Raw genomic sequence first — 27,850 nt, forward strand, 5'->3', positions numbered from 1 at the left:
GGCTTGTGCTGACGTTAATGCAAGGAACCTGCTAGTTGATGTGGAGCTGGCAGGGAGGAAGCGTCACACCGGACCTGCGGCTGTCAATTCTTTTCAATGACTGCTTTCGCAGGGTGCCTGGGAGGCCCTTGACATGGATGGTGCCCGTGTGGCGGGTATGGAGGTTCGCTGTTCAGGCCCCGTGCACTCAGGGAAGCAGGAAGGCCCTAGCCATCTGGAAGTCATGATGCGGCTTGGTCCGTTTGAGAAGGATGGCTCTGGCCTGGGGATGAGAAGCTCTCGAGCGCCGTGCAGGAAGTAGGAGGTAGGAGGCGCTAAGGTGTTCTGGACTTGGAGAACCTGCAGACTTTCATTAGACCCGGCTGATCCCGTTCAGGGCTCTGCAGCCATGGGCATTGTTACTTATCCCACCTACCGAGGTGTCCTGTGTGTGCAGTAAGGCCCGGCAGGCGTCTCCTCCCAGGTGGGTGGGGGTGGTGGTGAATTGTCACGTCCAGTGGGTGGCCTCGGGTGTGAGCGAGGCTCCTCAGTGCCCATTCTGTTTCGTGAAGGAGAAGCTTTGACGTTATTTTGGGACATTGCAGAGAAACCCTGCACTTGGTTTTTCCAAATTAACTTACACTTCTAGAGATTGAATCCACATCTCTTACTGGAATAATATTCAGAGGAGCATTAGATGAAACGATTCATGATTAATACATCACACTGATACAGTAAAGACTCTTCTAAGACTCAGAAATGGGGTCGCCTGTAGGATCGCCCTGGCACAGTGACGACAGCCCTTTGACACTGTGTCAGAGCCGCTCCGCCAAGCCAGGTCCCCGTGCCCCCGGAACCTTTCCCCCGCATCTTTCTGCAGGGCGACAGGGTGCAGTAGGACGTGCCCGTCTTTGATCCCTGAGCCTTCGAAGGCCGAGGCCCGGCCGGGATGGGAGCCAGCAGGGCTGACGCTGGCGGCCTGCTCTCCGCCCCTTTCCAGAAATGCACATTCTCGTCCGGGGCTGGCAGATCTGGGCGGCACGCCCAGCAGGGGGCACAGTGGTGCCATTATCCCCTCTGGGTTTTCTCCGCTGGCTTCTGCCTGGATGTCCATCTTTTCCAAGATCATCGTTATAATTTAGTGATTTTTGTTACCAATGTTGAAATCGTTTCTCTTGAAAAAAGTGGTTACAATTTATAGGTTAGATTCCGTCGCTTTACGAGAACTCCTGAGTGTGTGGTGCGACTGCCTGCAAATCCGAGGCAAACGTGAATTGTGTGGATTAATTTTAGCCAAGTAGCTCTGAAAGCAAAATCATAAAGAGCTTTTCAAGAGATAGTTTTAGCCAGACTGTTAAGGTGGGCTGTACCCGAAGGGTCTTTCTCTGTGCATTTGATCTGAGCTGAGGCGGTGACTGGGAGGAGGCCTGCTGAACTCAACGGCCTGCTTGGGCGGGCTGGGCTGGGGGCCCTGTGAGGCCCCAAGGGAGGGAGGAAGCTGCTGAAATGTGGAGCAGGAGGCTCAGGGTGCAGGGCACGTGCTGAGGCCTGGACGCTCCTGGGGGCATGGGAGGGTTCTGTGCCACACTCAGGCCTCCCGTGCCACATGCGTGTCCAGTAACACACACACACACCTCCTGTGCTGTGCCCACATGCCTGTGACACACGAACATGTCGCCCGCTGGGGACACTAGATCTCACCTGCGTTTGAGTTGGCCACATCTGACCGCCGCTGGAATAGCTTTTGTGGAACAGAAGGGATCCCATGAAAATTCATGGAAGTTGGCTTTCCTTTGAAACTCAGGGAATGCTTTTGCAAGTTTAAATGTATTCCAGTGTGTCCCATATCCACGTGGTAAGAACGGGTGAAGAATTTCCACTCCTTAAAAAGGGCTCTGATAGTGACTGGATCATACTGGAAAAAGCATTCCTTGGCTCTCAAGTAACACGCTGGAGCACGTTGGGACCATTGGCACGGAGGCGGTTTTCTTACGAGGCAGGGTGTTCTGAGTGTGCAGCTGTGGCATGGGGAAAGCTGCTACCTGCCGGGCAGGTGGGCAGGGGCCTGGCAGAGTGGCCGAGGTCACCCGGGCTTCCCTTAGGAGCTTGGGAGGGGCCCCCTCCAGCCCCTTCCCCACCCAGCCCCAGGGCCTGGCTCCTCCCCGGGAGTGTGAAGAGTGTGCCTGAGTCTCTCCCTCAGGCTGTCTCGGGAGTCGGGGTTGTGGCCTGTCTCCTGTGCCTCAGAGGATGTTGTCTGACCATACTTCGCTTGTTCATACCACGCCACTTACACACCGGCCCCTTAAGTCTCGCAGGCCCCATGCACAAAGGCCCCTCACATAAGACAGAGGCGGGTGGGCCGTGGGAGACTGCTGAGAGGCAGCTAGCTCTCCGAGGAACTAGGAATGTGACTCGAGGGCCCCACCCTGGGGGCCGCCTCATACCCTTCCCAGGGTGGGGCGGAGAATTCCCAGGTGGGCCGAGGGCTGCCTGGTGTCGACAGTGAGTGCAGGGAGGGCATGAGGCCAGGAGTGACCCTGGCAGGCAGGGCGCCACGGGTGGGTGGGACCACCTCACGGCAAGGGGGCGATGCTGTTAGGGGTGGGTGGAGGTGAGCTTGCGGGGGGACTCTCAGCATTTTTTGGTCCCTTTTTTTTTTTTTTTTTTTTTTTTTTTTGAGACAGAGTTTCCCTCTTGTTACCCAGGCTGGAGTGCAATGGCGCGATCTCGGCTCACCGCAACCTCCGCTCCTGGGTTCAGGCAATTCTCCTGCCTCAGCCTCCTGAGTAGCTGGGATTACAGGCACACGCCACCACGCCCAGCTAGTTTTTTGTATTTTTAGTAGAGACGGGGTTTCACTATGTTGACCAGGACGGTCTCGATCTCTCGACCTCGTGATCCACCCGCCTCGGCCTCCCAAAGTGCTGGGATTACAGGCTTGAGCCACCGCGCCCGGCCTGGTCCCTTTTTAATATATTTTTCTTTTGAAAAATTCTGATAATTAACTTTAAAAACGTGGAAGGCATCATGAACCTGCGTGCCACCCTCGTGCAGGGGCCGTGCTAGTCCCTGTGGCTGCAGTTGTAGTCCACGTGCTGCTGACGTGCACGCTCTCCATGTGTCTCTACTGGGCTGAGACTGTGGGTCACAGGGATAGGACAGCCTCCCCAGGGCACCGCCATGCCCATCTGAAGGCCTTTGGGAAAGGGCCCTGCTCCCACAGGGAGGATGGGCTGAAAAGGCGGAGTTGGGAGTCAATCTGCTTGTTGCCGGAAGTCAGCCCAGGAGAGCTGAGTAGGGTGGAGGTGCTGGGTCCTGGGTGGAGACGGAGGGGAGGAAGTGAATCAGGCCATCGAGGTAGAGCTGGCAGCCCGGGACCGGGTGGCCAGGGGGTTGTGGGGCCCCCAGAGCAGGACTCAAGGAAGAGCCCCTGCAGGGAGCAGGTGCATCTGGTTCCCTTCCCGGCGTGTGCGATGCTGCTTTATGGACCATGTTTTCTGGGGCTTAGTAAAAGACTGTTCTGCAAGGCAGGGCTCCCCAACCCCCCGGCACTCGTCTGTGGCCTGTTAGGAACTAGGCCCCCCAGCAAGAGTGAGCATGACCAGGTGAGCAGCGACGCTTCCTCTGCGTTTGCAGTGGCTCCCAGTAGCTCACAGGACTGCCTGAGCTCTGCCTCCCGTCAGTTCAGTCGCGGCCTTACGTTCTCTTAGGAGCGTGAACCCTGTTGTGAACGGCGCATGTGAGGGATCTATGCTGAGCCCCCCTTGTGAGAATCTTCTGCCTGATGATCTGTCCCCGTCTCCCATCACCCCAGATGGGCCCGGCTAGTTGCAGGAAAACAAGCTCAGGGCTCCCACTGACCCTGCTTTGCGGCGAGTTGTAGAATTATTTCAGAATATATTACAACATAATAATAATGGAAATAAAGTGCACCATAAATCTAACGTGCATGAGTCATCCCGAAGCCACCCCACCTTCCCCCATTTGTGGAAAAATTGTCTTCCATAAAACCCAGCCCTGGTGCCAGAAAAGTTGGGGCCTCTGCTCTAAGGCATTGCACGTGAACTGAATAATCAGGTAAGTTGCTATAGAAACTATTGATATTTTGAAGTTTGTTTTGGGGATTTTTTGCACAGTTTATGTAATATCCATCATCTAGCATAGCCTTGTTCCCTAGACTGTTGTGAAATAGGTTTTCCTGACCAGAGAAACCTAATAAATATCTTTGGCTATTAATACATCGTAATCTGTAACGACGTGTGTGTAACCCTGTGCTCGCCTGTTCAAAAGGAGTGAATTCGCTTCTGTGGGAGCACCGATGCCATCACACCAGTGTTTGGTTTGGCTTAAGAGTTTTAAACCTCAGTTTGCGGATATTATCACATTGCGGGTTCTGCTTTGGGATTGAAGTATGAGAATCAGAGATTCCGATCTTTGGAAACACAGTTCCTGTCTTTTCTGATGAATATCTGGAGTTCTGTTTCTGGAGTACAGCCTGCCATACACACAACGCTTTTATTCTTTAGTCTACATTTTTTTTTTTTTTTTTTTAGAAACAGGGTCTCACTGTGTTGCCTAGGCTGGAATCGAACTCCTGGGCTCAAGCAATCCTCCTGCCTCCGTCTTCCAAAGAGCTGGGATTATGGGTGTGAGCCACAGTTCCCGACCTAGACTGCTTCTTTGAATAGAAAGTCTGTTGAACGTCCCTGTCTACTGGCATGCCCTCTGCCGGGATGGCATTGCCCTTTAGGCAGGACGCCCGTTTAACCGAAGCCCTGCTGCTTCCCACACAGATTCGCTGTGTTCCACAAGGTCAGAGTTCCTCGCCAGAGCCTCCTGAACCGGATGGGAGACGTCACCCCTGAGGGCACCTACGTCAGCCCCTTTAAGGTACAGGCGTGAGGGGGCATTTGTGTGCTGCATTTCCCAGGCGCCTTCCCCTGCAGGGCCTGGCTCCGAGGCCCTCCCTGTGCCTGAGGCAGAGACACCTCTGCGTGACGGGGCGTCGCCGGGGCACACTTTTCCTGGTTCTGGTGCTCCCGCTAGAAGGGGACTCTTGGGGCAACCGCAGCACCGGTGCTGGTGTCCATGGGGTGAGTCCAGGCCTGACACCTGATGCTGGCTGCCAGGGGTGCGCACTCCCCTTTGGGGGCCACAGTTAGGGGACCACCCACTTCCAGTGCTGCTTCCCTGAGGACTCGAAGGAGATGAGTGAACTGTCCACAAAGTGGGGCAGCAAACAGTTCCCTGGTGTCCAGAACTCAGGCCTGGCTTAAGTTCATGGAGAGCAGAAGAGAGACCATGGTCCCAGGCAGCGATGGCCCAGGTCGTAGCTGACGGCCCTCGGGAATCGTGAGCTCACAGCAGGTGGGCTGCACCCGGGCACGTACCCTCGGAAGAACAGTCCCCAGCAGCACGCACCCTCCGACGTGCAGGGAGCACAGATGGAAAGGGAGCGCGGCGAGGACTCCCGGACACACAGAGTGCGCAGAGCGGGCACAGCAACGCGAGACCAGGAGCCGCTCACAGACGGAGACGTGAATCCCACATCAGTGAAAATAAAGTGACTGGGAGAAAAGCACAGTGGATGGGGTGACTGTCGCAGGAGGATGAAGTAGAGATGGGAAGATTGTCCTCTAAACGGCAGGAGAATTAAAGGAAGTGAAGGCTGGGCACGCTGGCTCACACCTGGCAATCCCAGCCTTTGGGAGGCCAAGGTGCGCAGATTGCTTGAGCCCAGGAGGTCAGGCCACAGTGAGCTGTGATTGCGCCACTGCCCTCCAGCCTGGGCAACAGAGCGAGACTCTATCTGAAAAAAAAAAAAAAAGAAAAAAAAAAAAAGGAAGTTTGGAGAAATAAAGGAAGGAAACATCTCTTAAGTGAGAGGAAGAAGGCCTGCGGTTGAAGGGACTCATGGAGGACCGAGATAAGTAAGGAAATGCCTATGCACGTACCCAGGTACACAGTAGGGAAATTGAGGCATTTCTAAGAGAAAGTTCTAGAATCTTCCAAATCTGATTCCAGTGGCATAAAAAACACTTGAACTTCATATTTCTCAGGCATGACAGTGAATGCAAGAAGACAGTGAAATCGTATTTTATTCCCTTAAAGGAAAATCACTGTGTGTGTGTGTGTGTGTGTGTGTGTGTGTGTGTGTGTATGTATATACATAGATATATGTATATATATATATATATATATTTTTTTTTTTTTTTTTTTTTTTTTGGAGATGGAGTCTTGCTCTGTCACCCAGGTTGGAGTGCAGAGGCACGTTCTCAGCTTACTGCAACCTCCACCTCCTGGGTTCAAGTGATTCTTCTGCCTCAGTCTCCCCAGTAGCTGGGATTACAGGCACCCACCTCCACACCTGGCTAATGGGATTTCAACATGTTGGCCAGGCTGGTCTCGTGATCCGCCTGCCTCAGCCTCCCAAAGTACTGGGATAGAGTGTGATTGATATGCTCAGACACAGAGTTACCACGCTGCCATGGAAGAAGGAGCCAGATGGTCCAAGGAGCAGGCCCGGTAGGGGCAGCAAGGGGCAGGGCAGGAAGGACAGTCAGATCACGTGACAAGGGCTGTAGATTTGATGCTTTCACAGCAGCCTGACGGGCCTTAGCAACAGCCCCTGGTGACGCCGGTGATGCCTGCAAGGAGATATGGACAGAAGATTCCAGCTGGACGCATGTAAAGGAGCTGCCCATTCACAGGCACACAAGGAACAGGAAGTGTCAGTGAAACCCCCGAGAATAATTGCCTTTGATGGACTCCACACCTGCCCTCTGGCAGTCCAGGCCACATCTGATTCTTGCCAAGGTTAAAGGGGGGCCTTGGAATCTCCAGGCAGAGGGTTTGCAGGTCCCCAGAGAGGGAGCACCCTTATACAGCACTGTCATACCGTCCCCTCTGCTGGGATTGTTCCTTCTCCAGGCAGCTGGGAGTCCCCTCCCTGGTGCCCCCATTCTATCCACGATTTGCAAGTGACACTCGCGCCTGCCTGCCGCAGCATCCTGTGCCTGGGGCGCCCTGGGGATGGGACCTGGGCAGGTGGGCACAGGTCTATGTTGAAAGAACAACCGAGCGCACCTTCGCCTCTGAGCTGCTCTGTCCAAGGTGGCCGCGCAGCCGGCTTCGCGCTCCTCATCCGCACTCCTTCCGCAGGACGCCAGGCAGCGCTTCGGAGCGTCCCTGGGGAGCCTGTCCTGGGGCCGGGTCACCATCATGGGCATGGCGGTCACTAACTTGAAGCTGGCCTTGTCCATCGCAGTTCGCTTCTCAGCCACTCGGCGTCAGTTTGGACCAACAGAGGATGAGGAAATCCCAGTGCTTGAGTATCAGACGCAGGTACAAGCTTTCAAGTATCCTTGCATTGTCTATTTTACATGCAAATATGCTGCTTTTACAGAGTTGCAGTTTGGTTACTGGGAGTTGATCAAAGCTCTTAAGGCAATTAACAGGATGAGTAGTCAGCAGGAGTGCGGTATCTCAGGCAGCAAGGCTTCCAGTAAATGGTTTTTAATTTAAAAAGAGTACGTATGAAGTAGCCAAAATAAGGAAGATGGAAGAAGCAAATCTTTTTTTTTTTTTTTTTTTTCAGACGGAGTCTTGCTCTGTCACCCAGGCTGGAGTGCAGTGGGCACGATCTTGGCCCACTGTAACCTCTGCCTCCCAGGTTCAAGCGATTCTTGTGTCCCAGACTCCTGAGTTACTGGTATTATAAGTGTGCACCACCACACCCGGCTAATTTTTGTATTTTTAGTAGAGACAGGTGCTACCATGTTGGCCAGGCTGGTCTTGAACTCCTGACCTCCAGTGATCCACCTGCCTTGGCCTCCCGAAGTGCTGGGATTACGGGCATGACTCACCGCGCCCGGCCGGAAAGAAGCAAGTCTGGGGTGGCTCTGGGAGGCGGGTCTGTGCACGGCTGCATGTTTAGGTGAGGCCACCAGAGTTTGGCAGGCAGTGGCCTTGCATGCCCTGGGCACGCTGTTTGACACATTCATCCCATCCCTAAGAAATGGGTCCTGGGAGGTGGTCTTGAAGAAGCAGCAGCTGAGCGTATAGCCCTGTTGACTGCGATGGCATTTACAACAGTGGTGCGGGCACGCGCCCTACATACCCTCAAAGGGGACAACTGTGGCCACACCCAGATAAGTCCAGGCAGTGGCGTGGAAGAGCACGGACGTCGTTCCGTGGAAGGGGGATGAATTGTCGCCGCGAACCTTCCTGTGGTGCTTGCAGGGCATGAGCCCTGTGCTCTGGGTTTGGTCTTCACAGCTAAGAGGGTCGGGATTACCCCCACTCCACAGGTGGGGAAACCCCCGCTAAAGTGCACAGGCTAACTCGGGCCCAGGTCCCGGGCCAGGCTAGGCATGAACACAGGTAGATCTGGTGAAAGCTGGAGGAAACCGTCACCCAATCGCAGTTGTTTCTTGCCGCATTCTTTGACCGTGGGTGTGATCCTGTTTCATATGTGTCTGTTCCCTCCCATGTGTGGTCACGGCCCTCTGGGAGCCAAGGGCAGCTCGGCAGTCGAGAGAGTGCACTGGAGCCGCCATGCTTGGCCTCACCACCGAGGTCCAGCTGGCTGTGTGCCCTCAGCTGGCTGTGTGCCCTCAGGCAAGGAAGGCCCTTAGCCTTGCTGTGTGCTCTCATATTGTCATTTGTAAATTGAAACTGATGATAAAATTTCCTCCTACGATCAGCGTGAGGATTAACGAAGTTAGTGCACGGAGGCAGCTGGTGCCATGTCTGCTCAGCACTCTTGACACATTAGACCGTGGTGGTGATGACAGTTTGCTCAGGTTCCTCTCAGGCTTGTCCTGCCATGTACCCAGCCACCCATCCATCTACTGATGCATCCATCCACCCCCGGACCCATCCATCCACGCATCCATCCACCCATCCACGCATCCACCCACCCATCCACACATCCATCCACCCATTCATCCATGCATCTACCCACCCATCCACGCACCCACCCATCCATGCATCCACCCATCCACCCATCCACCCACCCATCCACGCATCCATCCATCCACCCATCCACATATCCATCCATCCACCCACGCATCCATCCATCTACCCACCCATCCATCCATCTACCCACCCATCCACGCATCCATCTGCCTGTCCATGCATCCACCCACCCACCCATCCATCTACCATCCACATATCCACCCACCCATCCATCCATGCATTCACCCACCCATCCATGCATCCATCCATCCATCCACGCATCCACCCACCCATCCACACATCCATCCACCCATCCATCCACGCATCCACCCACCCATCCATCCATGCATTCATACACCCATTCATGCATCCATCCACCCATCCACGCATCCATCCACCCATCCATCCACGCATCCACCCACCCATCCACGCATCCACGTATCCATCCATCCACCCATCCACACATCCATCCATCCACCCACCCATGCATCCATCTGCCTGTCCATGCATCCACCCACCCACCCATCCACCATCCATGCATCCACCCACCCATCCATCCATGCATTCACCCACCCATCCACACATCCACCCACCCATCCACACATCCGCCCACCCATCCACACATCCATCCACCCACCCATCCACGCATCCACCCACCCATCCACGCATCCACCCACCCATCCATGCATCCACCCATCCACACATCCACCTGCCCACCCATCCATGCATCCATCCATCTACTCACCCATCCATGCATCCATCCACCCACCCATCCACGCATCCACCCACCCATCCATCCATGCATTCACACACCCATTCACGCATCCATCCACCCATCCACGCATCCATCCATTCACCCACCCATCCACGCATCCACCCACCCGTCCATGCATCCATCCATCCACGCATCTACCCACCCATCCACGCATCCACCCAATCACACATCGATCCACCCACCCATCCACGCATCCACCCATCCATCCATCCATCCATGCATTCACTCACCCATCCACTCATCCATCCACCCATCCACACATCCATCCACATATCCACCCACCCATGTATGCATCCATCCACATATCCACCCACCCATCTATGCATCCATCCACGCATCCACCCACCCATCCACGCATCTACCCATCCATGCATCCATCCACCCACCCACCCACCAACCCATGTACCCACCCATCCACGCATCCATCCATCCATCCATCCACCCACCTACTCATTGATGCATCCGACCATCCATCATCCATCCATTCATCCATCCACGCATCCACTCACCCACTCACCCATCCATCCACCCATCCACACAACCACCCACCCATCCACACATCCATCCACCCATCTGCACATCCACCCACCCATCCATCCACCCATCCATGCATCTATCCACCCACTCATCCACTCATCCACCCACCCAGCCATGGATCCATCCACCACCCACTCATCCACCTACCCACAACACATCCATCCACCACCCACCCTTCCAACAACACATGGACCCTATGTTTTGTCAGAAAAAATGAAAAAGACATGCCCTCTGCCCTTCGAGATGCTGCCAGCTCTGTGTGGCCTCAGTTTTCCCCTCTGTTTCAGGGTGACTGCTTCATCCTCAACGGGCTCATGAGGCACGTGCTGTCCACCATTGGGCCAGGCAGTCAGCCCCTAGCAGAGTGGCCTTCTTAGTTCAGATAGACCAGCGCTTTATTCTGTAGTGACTTTGATGGGACACCTGTGAGTAGTTGCCTTTTAGGGACTTGTGTTTGAGGTTGTCCGTCAAGGGCATGGGTGAAAGCTATGACAAGAAGCCGAACCCGCTGAGTTGAAAGCGGATCAGAGTGAAGGTTTTCTCATGTGCCAGGAAGACACATGGAGACCTTCAGTGCTAGTGGGTGCGTGGCCCTGATGCCCTCTTTCTCCACCGGCCTTTGTGGTCCCTGGGATGGGCCACCCTTCATGGGGACCCGTGATGGGTTCACGCAGATGTCTTGTCTGTTCTAGCAATGGCGCTTGCTTCCATATCTGGCAGCTGCCTACGCCTTAGACCACTTCTCCAAGTCGCTCTTCGTGGACCTGGTGGAGCTCCAGCGAGGCCTTGCAGCGGGAGACCGCAGCGCCAGACAGGTGAGGTGGCGTCTGCTTCCTCCGCAGCGTTGTTCACATTTCACACGGTTGGAGTAGCACGGGTTTAGCCTTCCGTTCAAAGCCAGTCCTTTGACTTGCGGGGACAGAGCCTCGGATGCATTCCTTCAGTGGTTCCCACCGGCCCAGAGCTCTTGGCCTCCGCTGTGATTGAACAGGCTGGGCACACGCCTCCTGCCTCTCAAGGATGTGCTGACGCAGCTCCTGCTTCCCGTCTGTGAGTTCAGCTGTTGGGCTCCTTTTGAGAACATGACGATTTTGCAGAATTCACATTACCCGCCCCTCAGTGGATTTCATGGTTCTGAGCCTTTTGTAAACAGCTGCACAAAGGTCTGAATCCCACTGACTGGATTTGAGTTGACAGTCACAGGATTCGTGCCAGAAACGAGTGTGCAAATCCCAAGATCGGCCTCGGCGTAATGAGACGTGGGGAACGAATTTCGTTGTAGATGGTTATGAATTGATTTTCCGTCAGTCACCCCTCCTGCTGCCTCCTGAGCAAGAGTGAAATGTAAATAAAGAGAAATAACTGTGTTGGAAAGCAGAGAGGAAATGCCACAGACAACCTTGGGAAAAGCCCGTTATCTAATTAGCATATCTCGAAATATTTGGTGTCCGCATTCACGCCCGGTGAGGGCGGAGGGATGGCCTGCGGGATTGGTGGCAGAGCACACCCCAGGCTTGGGAGCCCGAGGAGGGAGCGCTTCTGAGTGATGAAGGGGTTAAGCCTGTGTTTAACACGTGAGTCACTGGAGCTCCTGCCAGCTGACACTCGCATTGCGTTGTTCTCCGGTGAATAATGTTGTAAAGGGTGACCAGGCTCGTTCTTTCTGAAACTCGGTGGTTTAACCCAGGCAGAGGAGGGCCTCAACTCAACCCCTTATGTGAAGTTGAAAACACTCATAAAATGGGTCATTTGGCTTAGCCGCGCGCGTGTGTGTCTGTGTGTGTGTGTGTGTGTTTGTGTGTGTGTGTGTCTTTCTTTCTCTTGTTTTTCCTTTTTAATTTTGTTTATTTTGGGATGGAGTTTTGCTCTTGTTGCCCAGGCTGGAGTGCAATGGGGCATGATCTCAGCTTACCGCAACCTCCACCTCCTGGGTTCAAGTGATTCTCCTGCCTCAGTCTCCCAAGTAGCTGGGATTACAAGTGTGTACCACCATGCCCGGCTAATTTTGTATTTTTAGTAGAGATGGGGTTTCATGCTGGTCTCGAACTCCTGACCTCAGGTGATCCGCCCACTTCGGCCTCCCAAAGTGCTGGTATTACAGGCGTGAACCACTGTGTTTGGCCCAGTCTCTTAAGTTTTCATCATTAGATATGAAGCAGAAGCAAAATAAGTCTTTTTTTTTTTTTTTCTTAAAAAAACCTGCAGCATCCAGTATTCCCAGGCAGTTTCCCATCCAAGTACTAACCAGGTCCAACCCTGCTTAGCTTCTGAGATCAGGCACATTCAGGGTGGTGTGGCCGTGGACAGCAAAGGAATCTCAATAAAACATGTTAGGCCCGTGGGAGGCACAGTGAGCACCCACGCAGAGCAGCCATCAGTTACCCAGGCACTTGCAGCCTTCTGGGAACGGACTGATCCCAGCCCTTCCCTGTCCTGGGAGGGAGGGAGCATGGTCTGCAATGTTGGGTCTGGGTCCCTGGCCTCCCGTCAGGTTTCACTGCACAATTGCAGCCTTCCACGGCGTGTCATTCACTTTTACATTTGTGAACTTTAAAGTGGGCCATGGTGCACGTTCTGCTGCAGTTTGCTTCTGGCACGTGTGTTGGGGCCCTGAGAGTTACTTCCTGTGCAGAGCTACGGTCTTGTTTTCATTGCTGGGGAATGGTATGAGCATACCACAGTGTACCCATGCTTGGACAAAGACCCTTTTTGTTTCTAATTTGTTTCTAATTGCAATTAGGTTTCCTCTTCTGTCATTTTTGGGATGTCTTGTATTAGACTAGAGGGGATATGACTGTTGGATGTTATTGCTGACTTGTGACTTTCTGGTGTCAAAAGTCTCTTTTCACCTGTTCTTGTTGGATTTCCTCACCTGAAGGCAGAGCTCGGACGTGAGATCCACGCTCTGGCGTCAGCGGGCAAGCCCCTGGCCTCGTGGACCGCCCAGCAAGGAATTCAGGAATGCCGGGAGGCGTGCGGGGGACATGGCTATCTGGCCGGTAGGTCTTGGAGAAGCGCATGGTGGTTTCCTGTCCTTAGCCCTGCTGCTTGACTCTAGGCCAGCGGTCGGCACGCTGTGGCTTGAGGACCCAATCCAGCCTGCCACCTGTTTTTGCAAATAAAGTTTTATTGGAACACAGCCACCCCCGTTCATTTGCATACTTCCTGCAGCTGTTTCGCACTGCAGGGGCAGAGTTGAAGTAGTCGCAGCTGTGACAGAGACCAGGTGGCTTGCAGGGCTGAAAATATTTACTCTCTGGTCCATTGGAGAGCAAGTCTGCCAACCCCTGACCTAGATAGAATCCGCTGCTTTCAGATGCCTGGTGCCTTTTGGCCAGAATACGGGCAGAGAGCAGCTGATGTGCTCATTTGAATTTTAACTGTTTGGTGAATAGCTTGGTAGTAAACTAGCACTGTGTTTTATTCGGATAGAACGTTCTTACACTTACGGAAAAAAGAGTTAGTGATGTCAGCATTGACGACGACTGAGGCGGCATTGTGTGGTGTGGGGGCCGGGGGGGCACCAGCTGGCCTGGGGTTGAGTCCCGGCTCCGTCTCACCAGCCTGGTGACTATGGGCAGGTTGCTCAACCTCACTGTGCCTCAGTGTTCTTATTTATAAAATGGGGGTGAAAATAGTGGACCCACAACATAGGTTCTTGCCAGAAGTAAGTGAACGAACACGTATGAAGTGTGAGCACAGCATCTGGTGCGTAATGTGTGCCCACTAACTTTTTTATCTGCTAATGCTGTTAACATTAATTACCATCGTCATCATTTGCAGCTTCCCCGCAGAACTTCCTGTGTGCTGATCTTAAATAATGAATCGGTAAACACTGGCTACTCAAAGAAGGCCATGTACACACTCAAAACAGCCACAGAATCAGCAAAACTCTGGCCCTCTGGGAGCACTTCAGGCCCTTGCCAAGTTTGTGAGAGTTTTGGCGGTGCTCAGTGGAGACTTAGACGCGCACGTTCAGTGATCACCCGCCCACACCTGCTGTCCTAACTCACGCCTGTTCCGGCGTGGCCCTCGCTCCCACCACACCCTGTCTGTGTCGCTTCTGCCATGTGGGTAGCCATGGCTGTACTTAAGTTACTCGTGTGCATGCTTGGTCCTCAGCTCAGTGCCCTTAGTGGATTTCTTTTTTTTTTTTTTTGAGACGGAGTTTCACTCTTGTTACCCAGGCTGGAGTGCAATGGCGCGATCTCGGCTCACTGCAACCTCCGCCTCCTGGGTTCAGGCAATTCTCCTGCCTCAGCCTCCTGAGTAGCTGGAATTACAGGCACGTGCCACCATGCCCAGCTGATTTTGTTGTATTTTTAGTAGAGACGGGGTTTCACAATGTTGACCAGGATGGTCTCGATCCCTTGACCTCATGATCCACCCGCCTCGGCCTCCCAAAGTGCTGGGATTACAGGCTTGAGCCACCGCGCCCGGCCCGCCCTTAGTGGATTTCATTCGTTGTTGTAACTCATCGGGGTGCTATGCATAATTGAGCTTTGTTCTCATTTTTTCTTTTTTTTTTTTTCTTTTTGAGACGGAGTTTCGCTCTTGTTACCCAGGCTGGAGTGCAATGGCGTGATCTCTGCTCACTGCAACCTCCGCCTCCTGGGTTCAGGCAATTCTCCTGCCTCAGCCTCCTGAGTAGCTGGGATTACAGGCACGAGCCACCATGCCCAGCTAATGTTTTGTATTTTTAGTAGAGACAGGGTTTCACCATGTTGACCAGGATGGTCTCCATCTCTCGACCTCGTGATCCACCCGCCTCGGCCTCCCAAAGTGCTGGGATTACAGGTTTGAGCCACCGCGCCCAGCCTGTTCTCATTTTAAGTAGAATAAGGAAATTGAATCTTGCAGTACTGCCGATGACAAAGGAGACTGAATCGAGATCCATTATGTACAGAAATGCTGCCGCTCAGACCAGTATGACCCAGGCTCCATGTAGGTTTAGAAAGTTGTAAATGTTTGTGCTGAGACGTCGCCCAGCTCTTGTTCAGTGGCTGCCCTGTTACGTGGCAGGAGGTGCATGGCACGAGTTGACAGCAAGTCCGGAGAAAACGATCAGGTGTTCTAGGTGACCACAAGCCTAATCAGAAGCCTGCCGGCAGCATGGCTGCAGTAGGATTCCTGTCACGCCCTCCGGATACCTCAGTCTCAGTATGTGAGTGTGAGAAGTCAGCTCCACCCTCTTCCTGCTGGGTCCATCCCAGCCTCACATTCAGAGAACACTTTCCTTCAGCGGAGGCAGGCTGGAGTTCGAGAGGGCCTGGAAAGCAAGGCCGGTAACATAGATGAAGTCACCCGGCTAACCGGTAGGAAAAAGAAAAACAAAAGTGGTCGTGAAATTTCTTGTGTAAAAAGAAGAGTTCATTCAGTTGCAGAAGGACCAAGGGCAGCCCTGGGCGAGTCGGCACCCGGAGATGGCTCCCTCTGTCAGTGACCCCATGCGGGGGAGGCTCTGCCAGGTGACCGTGCGGAGCTTGCCGACAACAGTCAGGAGGAGCCGGGGCGGGGACGTGAAGCAGGGCGGCGGTGCTTCATGTCTGGACAAGCTGGGTTCGGGGCTTGACTGTCCCTCAGGCTGGAGTGCAGCGGCGTGACCGTGGCTCACTCCAGCGTCAAGCCTGGCCTCTGGGGCAGTCCCCCACCTCAGCTTCCTGGGTAGCTGGGATGACAGGTGCATGCCACCATGCCAGCTAATTTTTTTTTTTTTTTTTTTTTTCATTTTTTGTAGAGATAGGGTCTCACTATGTTGCCTAGTCTGGTCTCAAACTCGTGGCTTTTTTTTTTTTTTTTTTTTTTTTTCGAGACAGAGTCTCATTCTGTTGCCCAGGCTGGAGTGCAGTGATGTGATCTCAGCTCACTGCAATCTCTGCCTCCCAGACTCAAGCGATTCGCATGCCTCAGCCTTCCAAGTAGCTGGGATTACAGGCGTCTGCCACCACACCCGGCTATTTTTGTATTTTTAGTAGAGGCGGGTTTCGCCACGTTGGCCAGGCTGGTCTTGAATGCCTGGCTTCAAATGACCCGCCCGTCTCCACCTCTGAAAGTGCTGGGATTACAGGTGTCAGCCACGTGCCTGGCCTCTTAGGGCTTTTTTTTTTTTTTTTTTTTTTTTTTTTTTGAGACGGAGTTTCGCTCTTGTTACCCAGGCTGGAGTGCAATGGCGCGATCTCGGCTCACCGCAACCTCCGCCTCCTGGGTTCAGGCAATTCTCCTGCCTCAGCCTCCTGAGTAGCTTGGATTACAGGCACGCGCCACCATGCCCAGCTACTTTTTTGTATTTTTAGTAGAGACGGGGTTTCACTATGTTGACCAGGATGGTCTCGATCTCTCGACCTCGTGATCCACCCGCCTCGGCCTCCCAAAGTGCTGGGATTACAGGCTTGAGCCACCGCGCCCGGCGGGCTTTTTAAATTCCCACGTCGTGACGGGCTGCTTCTCAGACATGCCTCGTAAATGGTGGTGCCGCTGTGGCTTCATTGCAGTGAACCGCTTGGGGGTCCTCAGAGATGACAACGATCCCAACTGCACATATGAAGGTGACAACAACGTCCTGCTGCAGCAGACAAGCAACTATTTGCTGGGCCTCCTGGCGTGCCGGGTCCAGGGTGAGGCTCCGCTGCCCGCCGGTGGGGACCCTGGAACCCAACCTGGGGAGGGCGTGCGGTAGATTCTCCCGGCCCTGCTGATTCAGCTATTCTGTGAATGCACCTAGGTTTGCAGAAGGAAAGACATGTTATTAGTCAGAAGTGCCCACCAACTCCCCAAGGCACAGGGGAAGGCTGGGGTTGGGAGGGTCCTTAAGACACAGGCCCCGGCTCATGGGTCTGTGGCCTTCGGGTCCTCTGGACACTCTCTGTGCTTTGGGGTGCCCCTGGCTTGGGGTTCCCAATGGGTTGGGGTTCCCCTGTCTTCCACCAAAGTCACTGGAATGTGTGTCCTAGATGGAGCTTGCTTCTGCAGTCCGCTGAAGTCAGTGGACTTTCTGGACAGCTATCCCGGCATCCTTGACCAGAGGTTTGAGGTCTCCAGCGTTGCTGACTGCTTGGACTCCGCAGGTAAACATGCAGGTGTGGAGGGCCCCCCTGGCTTCCTGATTTCCCGTCATTCCCACCAGGAAACGCACCGTGCCTCCGTGAGGGGCCCTTGTCAGTTCCGGCAGGGGCAGGCGTGGTGGCAGAGGCCCCAGGTGCAGCGTACCCTGGGCTGGCTCTTGGAATCTCTGTCTGCAGCTGACGCCGAGTTAGGCGCTGGCCCCACAGATGAATTGAAGGACACGCACTTGCCACCCGACACCTCACCTCTTGCCTCCCCCTCCCGTAGGATAAAAGGTGTGAGAGGCCACCAGGCCTGGTCTCTGCTCGCTGAGCAGCCTCTGCCCCCCGCCCTGGTGCCCTGGCTGCTGCTGTCCCAGGGCCTTCCCAGCCACCTTACCTGTCCGTCTTCCCTGCCCCCAGCCCCTCCCGGCTCCTCAAACACCAGATGCCCGCCCCCGCCCTGGGACACCTCACGAACTTCCTTCCCTTGGCCCCTGCGGCACAGGCTCGTCTCCCATGGGTGCAGTGGCCGGGCCGGGGCCTCCTTCCAGGGCCCTGCACAGAGCTGGCCACGGACAGCCTCCTGCAAGTGTGTCTAGTTGCTGCTGTGGGCTCTGCCTTACCCACATGGGGTCTGTGCCCAGAGAAGCAGGAGTGGGAGCTATGAAGGGGGCGCTGTGGACTGCACCGGCTCCCCACAGGGGACCCTCTCCGGAGAGCAGGTGTTCTCGAGTTCCGGGTTAATTCTGCACACGCTCATTACACGCTCACTCTGCAGTTCCAGGGCCAGCGGCGGCGTGACTGAGACCCGTGCCTACCCTCATGGGACTTTACAGTCTAGACTTGGAGACACAACAGCATCCCAAGGCCACAGTCTTAGGGCAGTGAGAATTCTGCGGGGCAGTGGCCCTGGCTGGTGACGGGGAGCGTGGCTGGTGACCGCTTTGCAGGGCCTTGGTCTTTGAGTTGAGGTCTTGGTGAAAGGCCGGGGCAGCCGTGGGGATGCCCGAGGGGCCGGTGTCTCAGGAGGATGAGGGGGTGGCAGCAGGGCCCAGCCCGTGCCGAGCTCAGCACCAGCGTGCGTCTCGTTCCCCGGCTGTGAGTGATGGGATGGTGAACACAAGAGGCCCGATGCAGGTGAGGGGCTGTCGTGCGCCCCCAACACAGAAGCACCCAGCCAAGCTGTGCGTGTCCTCCAGGGCTCCCTCAGCTCTGGCTGCCTGGGTGCAGGCAGGGGCAGAGCGAGGATTCGAACTTGAGCCCATGGGACCGCAAAGCTCAGGATCCCTCATTACAGCTCCCAGATGCTTCCCGCCCGGCGGTCTGGTCGAGACTTACAGAAAGAGCAGGGCTAGAGCTGCTCGCACTTCCTCGGTGCCCCCCGCCTGTCAAATGCCTTTCTCCCACCATAGCCCCATCTGTCAACTGCGTGTCACAGAGAACAGCTTGGAGCCACAGCCACGCCTCTGTCTCACCTTTGCCTCACTCTGTGTTTGGCGAGCATCTTCGCTTTGCTACCAAAGCACCTATTTGTGCAGAAGAGAAGGGCCAAGAGGGGTCTGGATGCCCTGTCTTGGAAGGCCAGGTGGAAACCGACCGCTCCCATAACGTCGAGACGTGGAAGAGCAGCCCACCCTCCTGAGCGAGACGGTGACTCCCGCCAGGCTGCCAGGGGTTGATCCGGGTCCCTCCTGCTGGCTGTGGAACCTACATGAGTCCCTTGCCCTTCCTGCTTCAGTTTCCTCATCTGCAGCGTGGGGACAGTGATGGTCTCCTCTTCATAAGGTGTTTGTGCAGGCGACTGAGTCCATGTGTGTGAAGCACTTAGTGCAGCACCTGGCACCAAAGCAGGGCTCAGCAGCTTCAGAGTCTGGACGGGAATCGTCCGCAAGCTGCTGCACACTCAGCTCGGCGTGTGGAGCTGGGATTTGGAGATGGCTTTGCATTCAGGAGACCAGAATGTGAGGGTCCGTGGCAGTTCTGGGAGGCCCCTGGATCCTTGGGAGGAGGGAGCACAGGCCTCCCTCATGCAGGGGACAGGCACACATGGAGGACATGTTCAGACCATCAGGACTGATTCATGGGTGCGATAGCAGCCCCCAAGCATGCGCCCGGGCCCGTCTCCAGCCCTGCAGGCTGCTTCCCTGTTCCACAGCAAAGAACAGGACAGCAGCCGTGGCTCTTTCTCCTGCCTGCGCCGTCAGCATCGTCGTCGGGAAGCACCCGCGTCACGGGTTTCTCGTGGTGGCGTACTGGGTTACAGCTTCTGATGGGAACTAGCCTTGCAGCTCTCAGCCTGCCTTTTTGGGTGCCAGTAGGAAATGGGGGCACGTTTGATGACCTATTTCTGGTGTTTGCAGGTCACTTTCTCGGCTTCCCAAATGTTGCTACAGAAAGAACTAGAAAATGACCTAATCTTTGTAGTAACTTCAACCCAACCAAAACCTTTTTCCTGAAACCATCACTCATATTAATAATATCAAAACATAGACGGTGCAGCCAGCTTCTCCGTGCGCCTGTCACGCTCTGCTCTTCCCTCCCTTTCCCCTGAGACTGTGAAGGCAAAAGCAATTTTGGAGTCTCTGCCAGCATCGGGAAAGACACCGAATTCATCTGGTTTTCCTGCCACTGCCCTAATTTTTGCAAGATTGCAACAAAGTGAAAACATTTTCTGGAGTAACAAAGGCAGATGGCTCTGAGTTGGGGGGAGTGGTATGGGAGAGAGACCACCGTTCTCCCTCTGGCCGCAGGGAAGCCTGTGGGTGCAGCCTGCCCCTCATCTCAGTGGCGTGTGGTCACAGACCCCAGAGCTCAGGCTGACTGCAGCCTCGTCGTGTGGATCTTTGGTAAAGGGTCCACGTGGGGCCCTCGGGCTCTGCAGGGCTGGAGAGACGCAGGCCTTTTCCAGGGTTGTGGTCACCTGTGAGGAAGGGCGTAGGATTTGCCAAGCCCATGGCTGGTCTTTCAGGGGGTCCGATTCTGACTTGCATGGGGGAAGCTGGGTTTTCTGTTGAGTTCCTCTGATGTCTGCACGGGCGCGTGTGCTGAGCCGAGGGTCACAGACAGCCCTGTGCCTCTGGGGCCTGCACTCTTGCCTCCTGAGGCGGGCCCTGTTCCCCTTTCGCTGGCTTGTGCACATTCGTAGTAAGCAGCTGCAGCGTTCACTCCTCAGACACGTGTGTATGTGTGGACTTCGAGGCCACGGGACGTGGGCCAGAGGTCACATGGGGCTGTGTGTGAGCAGTAGGGTCACATGGCGTGAGTGGTGAGGTCACGTGGAGTGCACAGTGAGGTGAGCAGTGGGATCATGTAGGGTGAGCCATAAGGTTACTTGGGGTCATGCGTGAGCAGTGGGGTCACATGGAGTGAGTGGTGAGGTCACATGGAGTGCACCATGGGGTCATGTGAGGTCGTGGGGTGAGCTGTGGGGTTCCCTGACCTGGCCAGTGGGGTTCATGGTGCAAAGTGTTCCCAGAGGTGGGAGCTCAGGCTCTTGGGTCAGCGCTGACCCCCGCCGTGACCTTGAACCAGGCTTTAATCTCTCTGAGCCTGTTTTCCTTCTGCAAGACGGTGGGGAGGGAATGCTATACCCTGTGCCGCCTGGCAGGGGCCAGCCCCTGTTGCCCTCAGTGGGGGTCTGCTGCATGGGAGCGCGCTTCCTTGGAAACAACAGACGCAGGCAAGGTCAGCCTCGGTGGGTCAAGGAATGCTTCCCACAAAGCCAGCACTCGAGGCAGGTCTTGGAGTGTCCCTGTATTGCGCATTTGGGGAGCACTGACCATTCAGGAGCACCAGAGGGGCGGGTGTGGTCAAACCCGGGCCATGATCTGGCTGAGGAGCTGGGGCCACCATCCAGGGCTTGCCTGGGTCAGAACCCAGGGGAGGAGTGCTCTGACTGTGGCGCAGAGGGGAAACTGAGACCCAAAAGGCAGGCAGCGCATGCAGAGAGCTCTCCACGGGGCCCAGGGCGGAGCCCGGGCTGGGGAGGGGGCAGAGCGAGGGGCAGTCTTTGGGTGCACAGGGTTGCTGGGGCACCTTCGAGATCCCGTCTGGTGTGTGGCACATGGAAAGGCCGTGGTGACCCCGGGTTCTGGGAGAGCCTTGAGAACAGAGGTGGTTGATGCTGGGTGTGTCCTCCAGCCTCCAGCAGCCGCATTCCGAGCAAGAGAACTCACTGTCCATCAGGGCTCGTGTTCTGCCTAGTTTGTTTCAGTGATAGTTTTTCACTTCCAGGTTAACTCTGGAAATCACACACACGGCACCCACCTTTCATCATTTGCTTTCATGTGTTTTTTGGGGGATCTTCTCAGCACATGACCACATCAGACTGATGTAATATATATTTCAAGAAAAGCCAAGAACTGAAAGAGTTTAAGGAAAAGCGTGCTGCAAACATAACCCGTTTACCAAGCGTGCCTCTCCCTTGAAGCCCGCAGCTCGGCCTCACTGGTCATCGACATGAAGCCTCGTGAGTTAATTCTGGTGGTGGAGATAGACTGGAAAACTCGGGTAACTGCAGTGAGGTGTCCACCGCAGAGGGATACCTCGCTGGGGAGCGGCCCTGACAGGCTGGGAGGGAAGCCCAGCCATGGCTGATGCGTGGTGGGACAGAGGGGCCTCTGGTGTGGGCAGAAGGAATGTGCACAAGCCGTTTCTGGCCCGGACCGTTTCCTTGGTTTCGTTGCTGTGTAAATAAGTCATGGAAAGCACAACTGCACAGTGTCCACCTTTCCTTGCTGTTCGTGACCGTCCGCCCTGCTGGTGAAGGCTTGGGACGCGGCAGAGCCTTCAGGAATAGGCGCTGGGCACGAGGGCCTCCCCTCGGCATTGGTGGCAAAATCGACCTAAGTTTTCCAGTAATGTCCTGAAGGATGGGGTGAGGCTCCAGGATGACCCTGGCAGCCTGCCAGCAGCAGAGGGCCATGGCCTGGGCACCAGAGACAGCAGACAGTGACTCTCTTGATGCAGAGGCCGGAACCGTAGTCAGGATGGGGCACTGGGGGAGCTCCTCCCGCCCAGGCTCCCCCTCCTCCTGCCCAGGTTCCCTCTCCTCCCCCTCCTCCCACCCAGACTCCCCCTCCTCCCCCTCCTCCCACCCAGACTCCCTCTCCTCCCCCTCCTCCCACCCAGACTCCCCCTCCTCCCCCTCCTCCCACCCAGACTCCCTCTCCTCCCCCTCCTCCCACCCAGACTCCCTCTCCTCTCCCTCCTCCCACCCAGACTCCCCCTCCTCCCCCTCCTCCCACCCAGGCTCCCCCTCCTCCCCCTCCTCCCACCCAGGCTCCCCCTCCTCCCCCTCCTCCCACCCAGGCTCCCTCTCCTCCCCCTCCTCCCACCCAGACTCCCTCTCCTCCCCCTCCTCCCACCCAGACTCCCCCTCCTCTCCCTCCTCCCACCCAGACTCCCTCTCCTCCCCCTCCTCCCACCCAGACTCCCCCTCCTCCCCCTCCTCCCACCCAGGCTCCCCCTCCTCCCCCTCCTCCCACCCAGACTCCCTCTCCTCCCCCTCCTCCCACCCAGACTCCCTCTCCTCTCCCTCCTCCCACCCAGACTCCCCCTCCTCCCCCTCCTCCCGCCCAGACTCCCTCTCCTCCCCCTCCTCCCACCCAGGCTCCCTCTCTTCCTCCTCCTCCCGCCCAGGCTCCTGGCAGCTCCAGGCTTCCTTGCTGTGGCTGCATCATGCTGGCCTCTGCCTCCATCATCACAGGGCTGCCTCCTCTGTGACTTTGTCATCTCTGCCTCTTGTAACGACGCATGTCGTTGGATTTAGGGTTCACCCTAGTCCAGGAGTTCCCGGTGACCTCACCTTAATACCTCAACTTCATGACATCTGCAAAGACCCTCTTCCAACGAAGGTCACATCACAGCTCTGTGGGTCAGTTGGGACCGCCATTCAGCGCCCCATGCCTGGCAGGACTTGGCGAGGGAAGCCTTGGCTCCCGAAGACGCCTGCGTGGAGGAAGTGTCCGCCGAACCCTGCCTATGCCTGTGGACTCAGCGGCACCTGCCTTTCCATCCCGCTCCCTCCCCGGGGCTGAGACTTCGTGCAAGCCACCTAACGTCTGGGCCTGGGAAACAGACTGCCCTGGTCCGTGATGGGCTTCTCAGTTACGCCGTGAGGGTGAACAGATGTAACAGCTGAAAGCAGTTGGGAGTACTGTGGCAGGAACTGCAACTGTTGTATATTTTCTTCCCAGTGACCTAGGCTGTGTGACAGGAAATCTCAAGCCCTCCAAGTTCAGCCTTTGGACTCAGACTCAGCGTGGCTGATCCCCTTTCTCCTTCCTGGGAGCTCTGAGAAAGAGTGGCTGCCAGGCAGAAGGCCCCCTGCAGCCTGGAGATTCCTTGTGCCCAGGTGCCAGGCCCTCTGTGTCTGGGCAGGGGTGGGTGTGAGTGTGACCTCTAGGCGTAGCTGGTCCACACCCCTCCCCTACGTGTTCACTGGGCGCCCGGGCCCCTGGGCCCATGTCCTCATCAGTGGGGTGGTAGCAGCACAGCCTGGTGGGGTCTCGGGACCACGCCTGGTCCATAGGGAGTGCTGTGGGGGGTACGCAGATGTGGGTACCACTGCCAGGGGGAGGGGAGGACCAAGAGGGGGCTCCAGCTGTCCCACCTGACAGCCCCCCTTCCCGGGGCCTCCCTCTCTGCAGCATCCGCTCCCTCCTACCCTTTTGAGCCTTATGGGTGGGGCCGTGCAGGGGGCAAGGCATTAGGTACCCCCCACCCCCATGTCAGCCCCCAGTTCCTCAGCTCCAGCAGGCCATTGAGGTCCGAGAGCCAAGCAGGGTGAGGTCAACGGAAGCACCCCTTCCTCTCGCCACTGGGCACCGCTGCCGGGCAGTTGCCCGCTGCCCATGCAGTCCTGGCTGACACCACACGGGCAGCACCGGGTTTCACACAGACCGAGCCCAGGGCCTGCGAGCACGTGCAGCTGTCGTGTTCGAGAGCCTACTCCAGCAGTGGCTCCGTGTCCCTGTGGCCTCCAGGCAACGGTGTGGAACTCAGGACAGCCCCGCAGCTGAGCCAGGAAGCGCCTCCAGCCAGGGGGCCCTGGGCAGCTGCCCTCCCTGTGCCTCAGTTTCCCCATCTGTAAAAATCAGACCCACCCCATACACTTGCCCGTCGTGAAGATGACGGTACCGGCAGGATGCTGGCAGTGCCTTGTCCTGGGGGTGGGCCGTGGCACATGCTGGCTTCTCGATTGTGACCTTTTTTCTTATGTTTCTTGTTCTGAAGTCGCCCTGGCAGCATACAAGTGGCTGGTTTGCTACCTGCTCCGAGAGACTCATGAAAAATTAAACCAAGAGAAGAGATCAGGAAGCGATGACTTTGAAGCAAGGAACAACTGCCAGGTACGTGTTTGTTTTTAGAATTCCCTTTGTATCATTTGCTCCTAATTCCCCGGCTGCTGTGCCTCTGGGAGGTTGAACTTTCAGGCCCCAGACCCTGAGCTCCTGTGACCTTGGGCAGATGACTTGACTTTGCTGCTTGCTCAGCTCCTCTGTAACACAGGGACGGAGGCACCTGCCCTACTGCGCTGGTGATATCACGGATGTTACGTTTCCTGGGGCTGATGGTTCCCAGCCTGTAAACCGGAGCTGTGACATGCGTGGCTGTGAGAGCCTTGGATGCACAGGGGTGGGGACACCGTTGAGGGCACTCGGAACGCTCTCTCCTGACACATGGCGGTGGTGCCAGCACCCTGCTTGGTGTTTCACCCCTGCGCGAGCGGCTGGGGTGGCAATGGTGAGTGGCTTATCGTTGGCCTTGGAAAGAGCTTTGGTTCTCACACTTGGACAGGGCTGTCTCTCGTGTTCCAGGAAGCCACAGGGCAAAAACACCCTGTTATAAAATGCCTCGTCATGCCAGGAACGTCTTTTGTGTGATTCTAGCCCTGTCCCGGCCATCTGCCCTCGAGCGGATCCCAGCCCCCACCCTGTCTAGGGGGCAGCTGGTGGGGGCAGTGGGACTCCCAGCTGTGTCTGTGGGTGTCGCGGGCACTCTTGGCTGGAGTGCGCCAGCCCTAACCATAGCTATGGGAGCCTCAGGCCATGCGTGTCATGCAGGGAGACCAGGGATAAGGGGACTGCCTGCTTTCCTCCCTTCTCCCTGCTGTCGGTTTATGAGGTATGGGTCACCTTCCGTAATGAAGCTGCCATGGGGACCCAGGTCCACATCTGCCTGTCCCCGGGAAGGCCCAGCACCCCACAGCCTGCTGTTAGGGGGCAGCCCCGCCCCACAGGCCAGCATCTCTAGGAACCTGCTGGACACACCTGCCCTAGGGTGAGGAGAGAAGGCGGGAAGGATGGGCTCCTGTCGAGCTCAAAGAAACCCAGATTGAATTTATGGCTGAGAAGGAATGAAGTCAGCAGGTGGCCAAGTCGTAAAACCTGTAGTTTAGGGCCATGGTGACCAAAAATAGGTGGCTTGAAGTGACTCTTCCAGAACAGGCTGCCTTCTGCACCCACCCTGGCTGGCACACAGCAGGTTGGGTCATTCCGAAGCCAGTGGGTGCTGCCAGCTTCCGCCGCTCCCTCCTCCACAGGCCACACCTCATGTTAAGGGGAAACAGGCTGGTGCAGCGGCTCATGCCTGTCAGCCCAGCCCTTTAGGAGGCCGAGGCAGGAGGATCGCCTGAGCCCAGGAGGTTGAGGCTGCAGTGGGCCATGATGGCATCACTGCACTCCAGCATGGGCAACACAGTGAGTCCCTGTCTCAAAAAAGGAAAAAATGTTTTGATGGAGTAGAGATATTCCAGTGAGTTATGAAACAAGCCCCCGGAGATGGAGGCCACCAAAGGGCCTTATTCCTCACGACCCCTGCGTCTCCTGGAACTGCCCACTAGGTCCTTAGCACCCCTTCCAGCCCTGGTCTATGCGGGGGGCCTGGCATGTGTCACCCCACAACACCCCGAGTTCATGGCTCAGCCGCAGAGAAACCACTCACCTTTAGCCTCTCCTTCCAGAACTTGGTAGCAGAATTTCAGGGAATCCTGCGGCAGAAGGCAGGAGGGGTCCTGGGTTCTGGGTCCAGCTGAGACAGTGACCCTGGGCAGAGTTGTGGAGCTGACGGACACCCAGACACCCGCCACAAGGCCTTGGAGGGAAAGCAGGGGGCAAGGCGGGCTTTGTGTTCCAGGCCTGCTCTGGGTCTCGGAGCTTCTAAGAGCCGGGGACCTTTGTGACAGCTGAGAGCCCTTGGGGCCCTGGGCTGGATGCTACGGGGGCCCATGGGAGATGCAGCCCCTTCCCCTGCATACAGTCTAAGAAGAAAACCTCAGCCTAGACGAGCCTTCTCAGGAAGACGGGAGCCGGAAGCTGTTAAAAAATAAAACCATCGGATTTGGCTGCATAAAGGTTGAGCATTTCCGCATTGCAAAAGATGCCCTAAACGGAATCAGAAGACACAGCGGACTGGGGAGCCCACGTTGCATGTCGCCGACAGCACCCCCAGAAAGGAAGGCATTCCTTCAGAGAGATGGCGGGCCTGGCGGGAAAGCAGCCCTGGCAGCCGCTGACCCGGTGCCAGGGCCCGGAGCACAGGGCAAAGCCGCCTGTCCGCAGGCCTCAGGCTGGGGTCGGGCCGCAGCGCGGTTCGTGGAGCGGGTGCCGGCCGTGTCCTTTGGGAAAGTTACTGACCATTTTGTTAAAAGTGTGCTTGCTCTTTGAGCTGGTTGGAGAAATTTATTAACTTTTCATTTTTTTCTGACTCCTGCCAATAACTGCTATTGACCATGTACCCGCTGTAAGCCAGGCATGCGCAGGAAGTCTTTAAGCGTTTCTCTCATTTCCCGGGCGTGCGCGGGAAGTCTTTAAGTGTGTGTTTGTTTCTGATTTTCCGCCGGGCGGCAGCCTCACATGCCCAGCAGCCAGTAGGTATAAAAAGAGGGGTCCTGGCACCCCCGCACCTTGCCTCTAGCCTGGGACCAGCCCCTGCCACCAGGGCTTGAGGTTCTCTGCCAGGATTTGCACATCAGTAGGCGGGTGAGGATGGGGACATTGGTTCTCGCTGAGCCACGTGCTAGGCTCTGCACCTGGGTCGTTTCATGTCTGCTTTGGGAGTGCAGGAAGTTGAGGCCAAGAGAAATGCAGGAGGTCTCTCCCAGCTCACCTGTGCCGGGGCCGGATCGCCCCTGGGCTCACTGACCCAGAGCCCCGCCCTTTCCTCAGGAGCCAGGATCACACCCAGCCCACTGACCCAGAGCCCAGGCCTTGCCCCAGGCTGCACGGCTGCTGTTTGGACAGTTGGGGGTTTGTTTTCTGCCGGAAATGTCCATTGCCTCTTAAAATGTACTTCAGAAGTCAGAGTGCCCCGGACTGGCGCCTCCCCTCCCTCCTGGGCTGGAGGTTTCCTGGGTGCCAGGCTTCACTGCTGTAAAGGGACAGCTGACCTTAGCTGCATCGAGTCTGAGAAATGCCTGTCACCGTCGTAGCCGGGGACAGTTTGGCAGCTCCGGAGGGGCAGGTGAGATGGTCCAGAAGATCACTGTCTAGAGGGCAGCTGGTGGGGGCGTGGGGCTCCCGGATGTGTCTGTGGGTGCCCTGAGCATTCTTGGCTG

At 56.3% G+C, this 27,850-nt stretch overlaps 1 protein-coding gene across 8 annotated transcripts in view; it reads left to right on the plus strand.

Annotated features, from left to right (window-relative positions):
* ACOX3 (acyl-CoA oxidase 3, pristanoyl) overlaps positions 1–27,850 on the plus strand; it is a 59,276-nt gene that overhangs the window by 18,797 nt on the left and 12,629 nt on the right. For 6 of the 8 annotated variants that reach the window (XM_074395819.1, XM_039468190.2, XM_074395817.1 and 3 more), the window contains exons 8-14: positions 4,773–4,869; positions 7,141–7,323; positions 10,942–11,064; positions 13,128–13,248; positions 16,741–16,863; positions 17,200–17,313; positions 24,529–24,644. In XM_074395819.1, the coding sequence (XP_074251920.1) occupies positions 4,773–4,869; positions 7,141–7,323; positions 10,942–11,064; positions 13,128–13,248; positions 16,741–16,863; positions 17,200–17,313; positions 24,529–24,644 (877 nt within the window). Of the gene's footprint in view, positions 1–4,772; positions 4,870–7,140; positions 7,324–10,941; positions 11,065–13,127; positions 13,249–16,740; positions 16,864–17,199; positions 17,314–24,528; positions 24,645–24,788; positions 27,699–27,850 lie in introns of those variants that run through there. The other 2 variants (XM_074395823.1, XM_074395822.1) reach the window with 2 other exon arrangements.

The sequence above is a fragment of the Saimiri boliviensis genome, chromosome 3 (genome assembly GCF_048565385.1).
Source record: "Saimiri boliviensis isolate mSaiBol1 chromosome 3, mSaiBol1.pri, whole genome shotgun sequence".
NCBI classification, from domain to species: Eukaryota; Metazoa; Chordata; class Mammalia; order Primates; family Cebidae; genus Saimiri; species Saimiri boliviensis.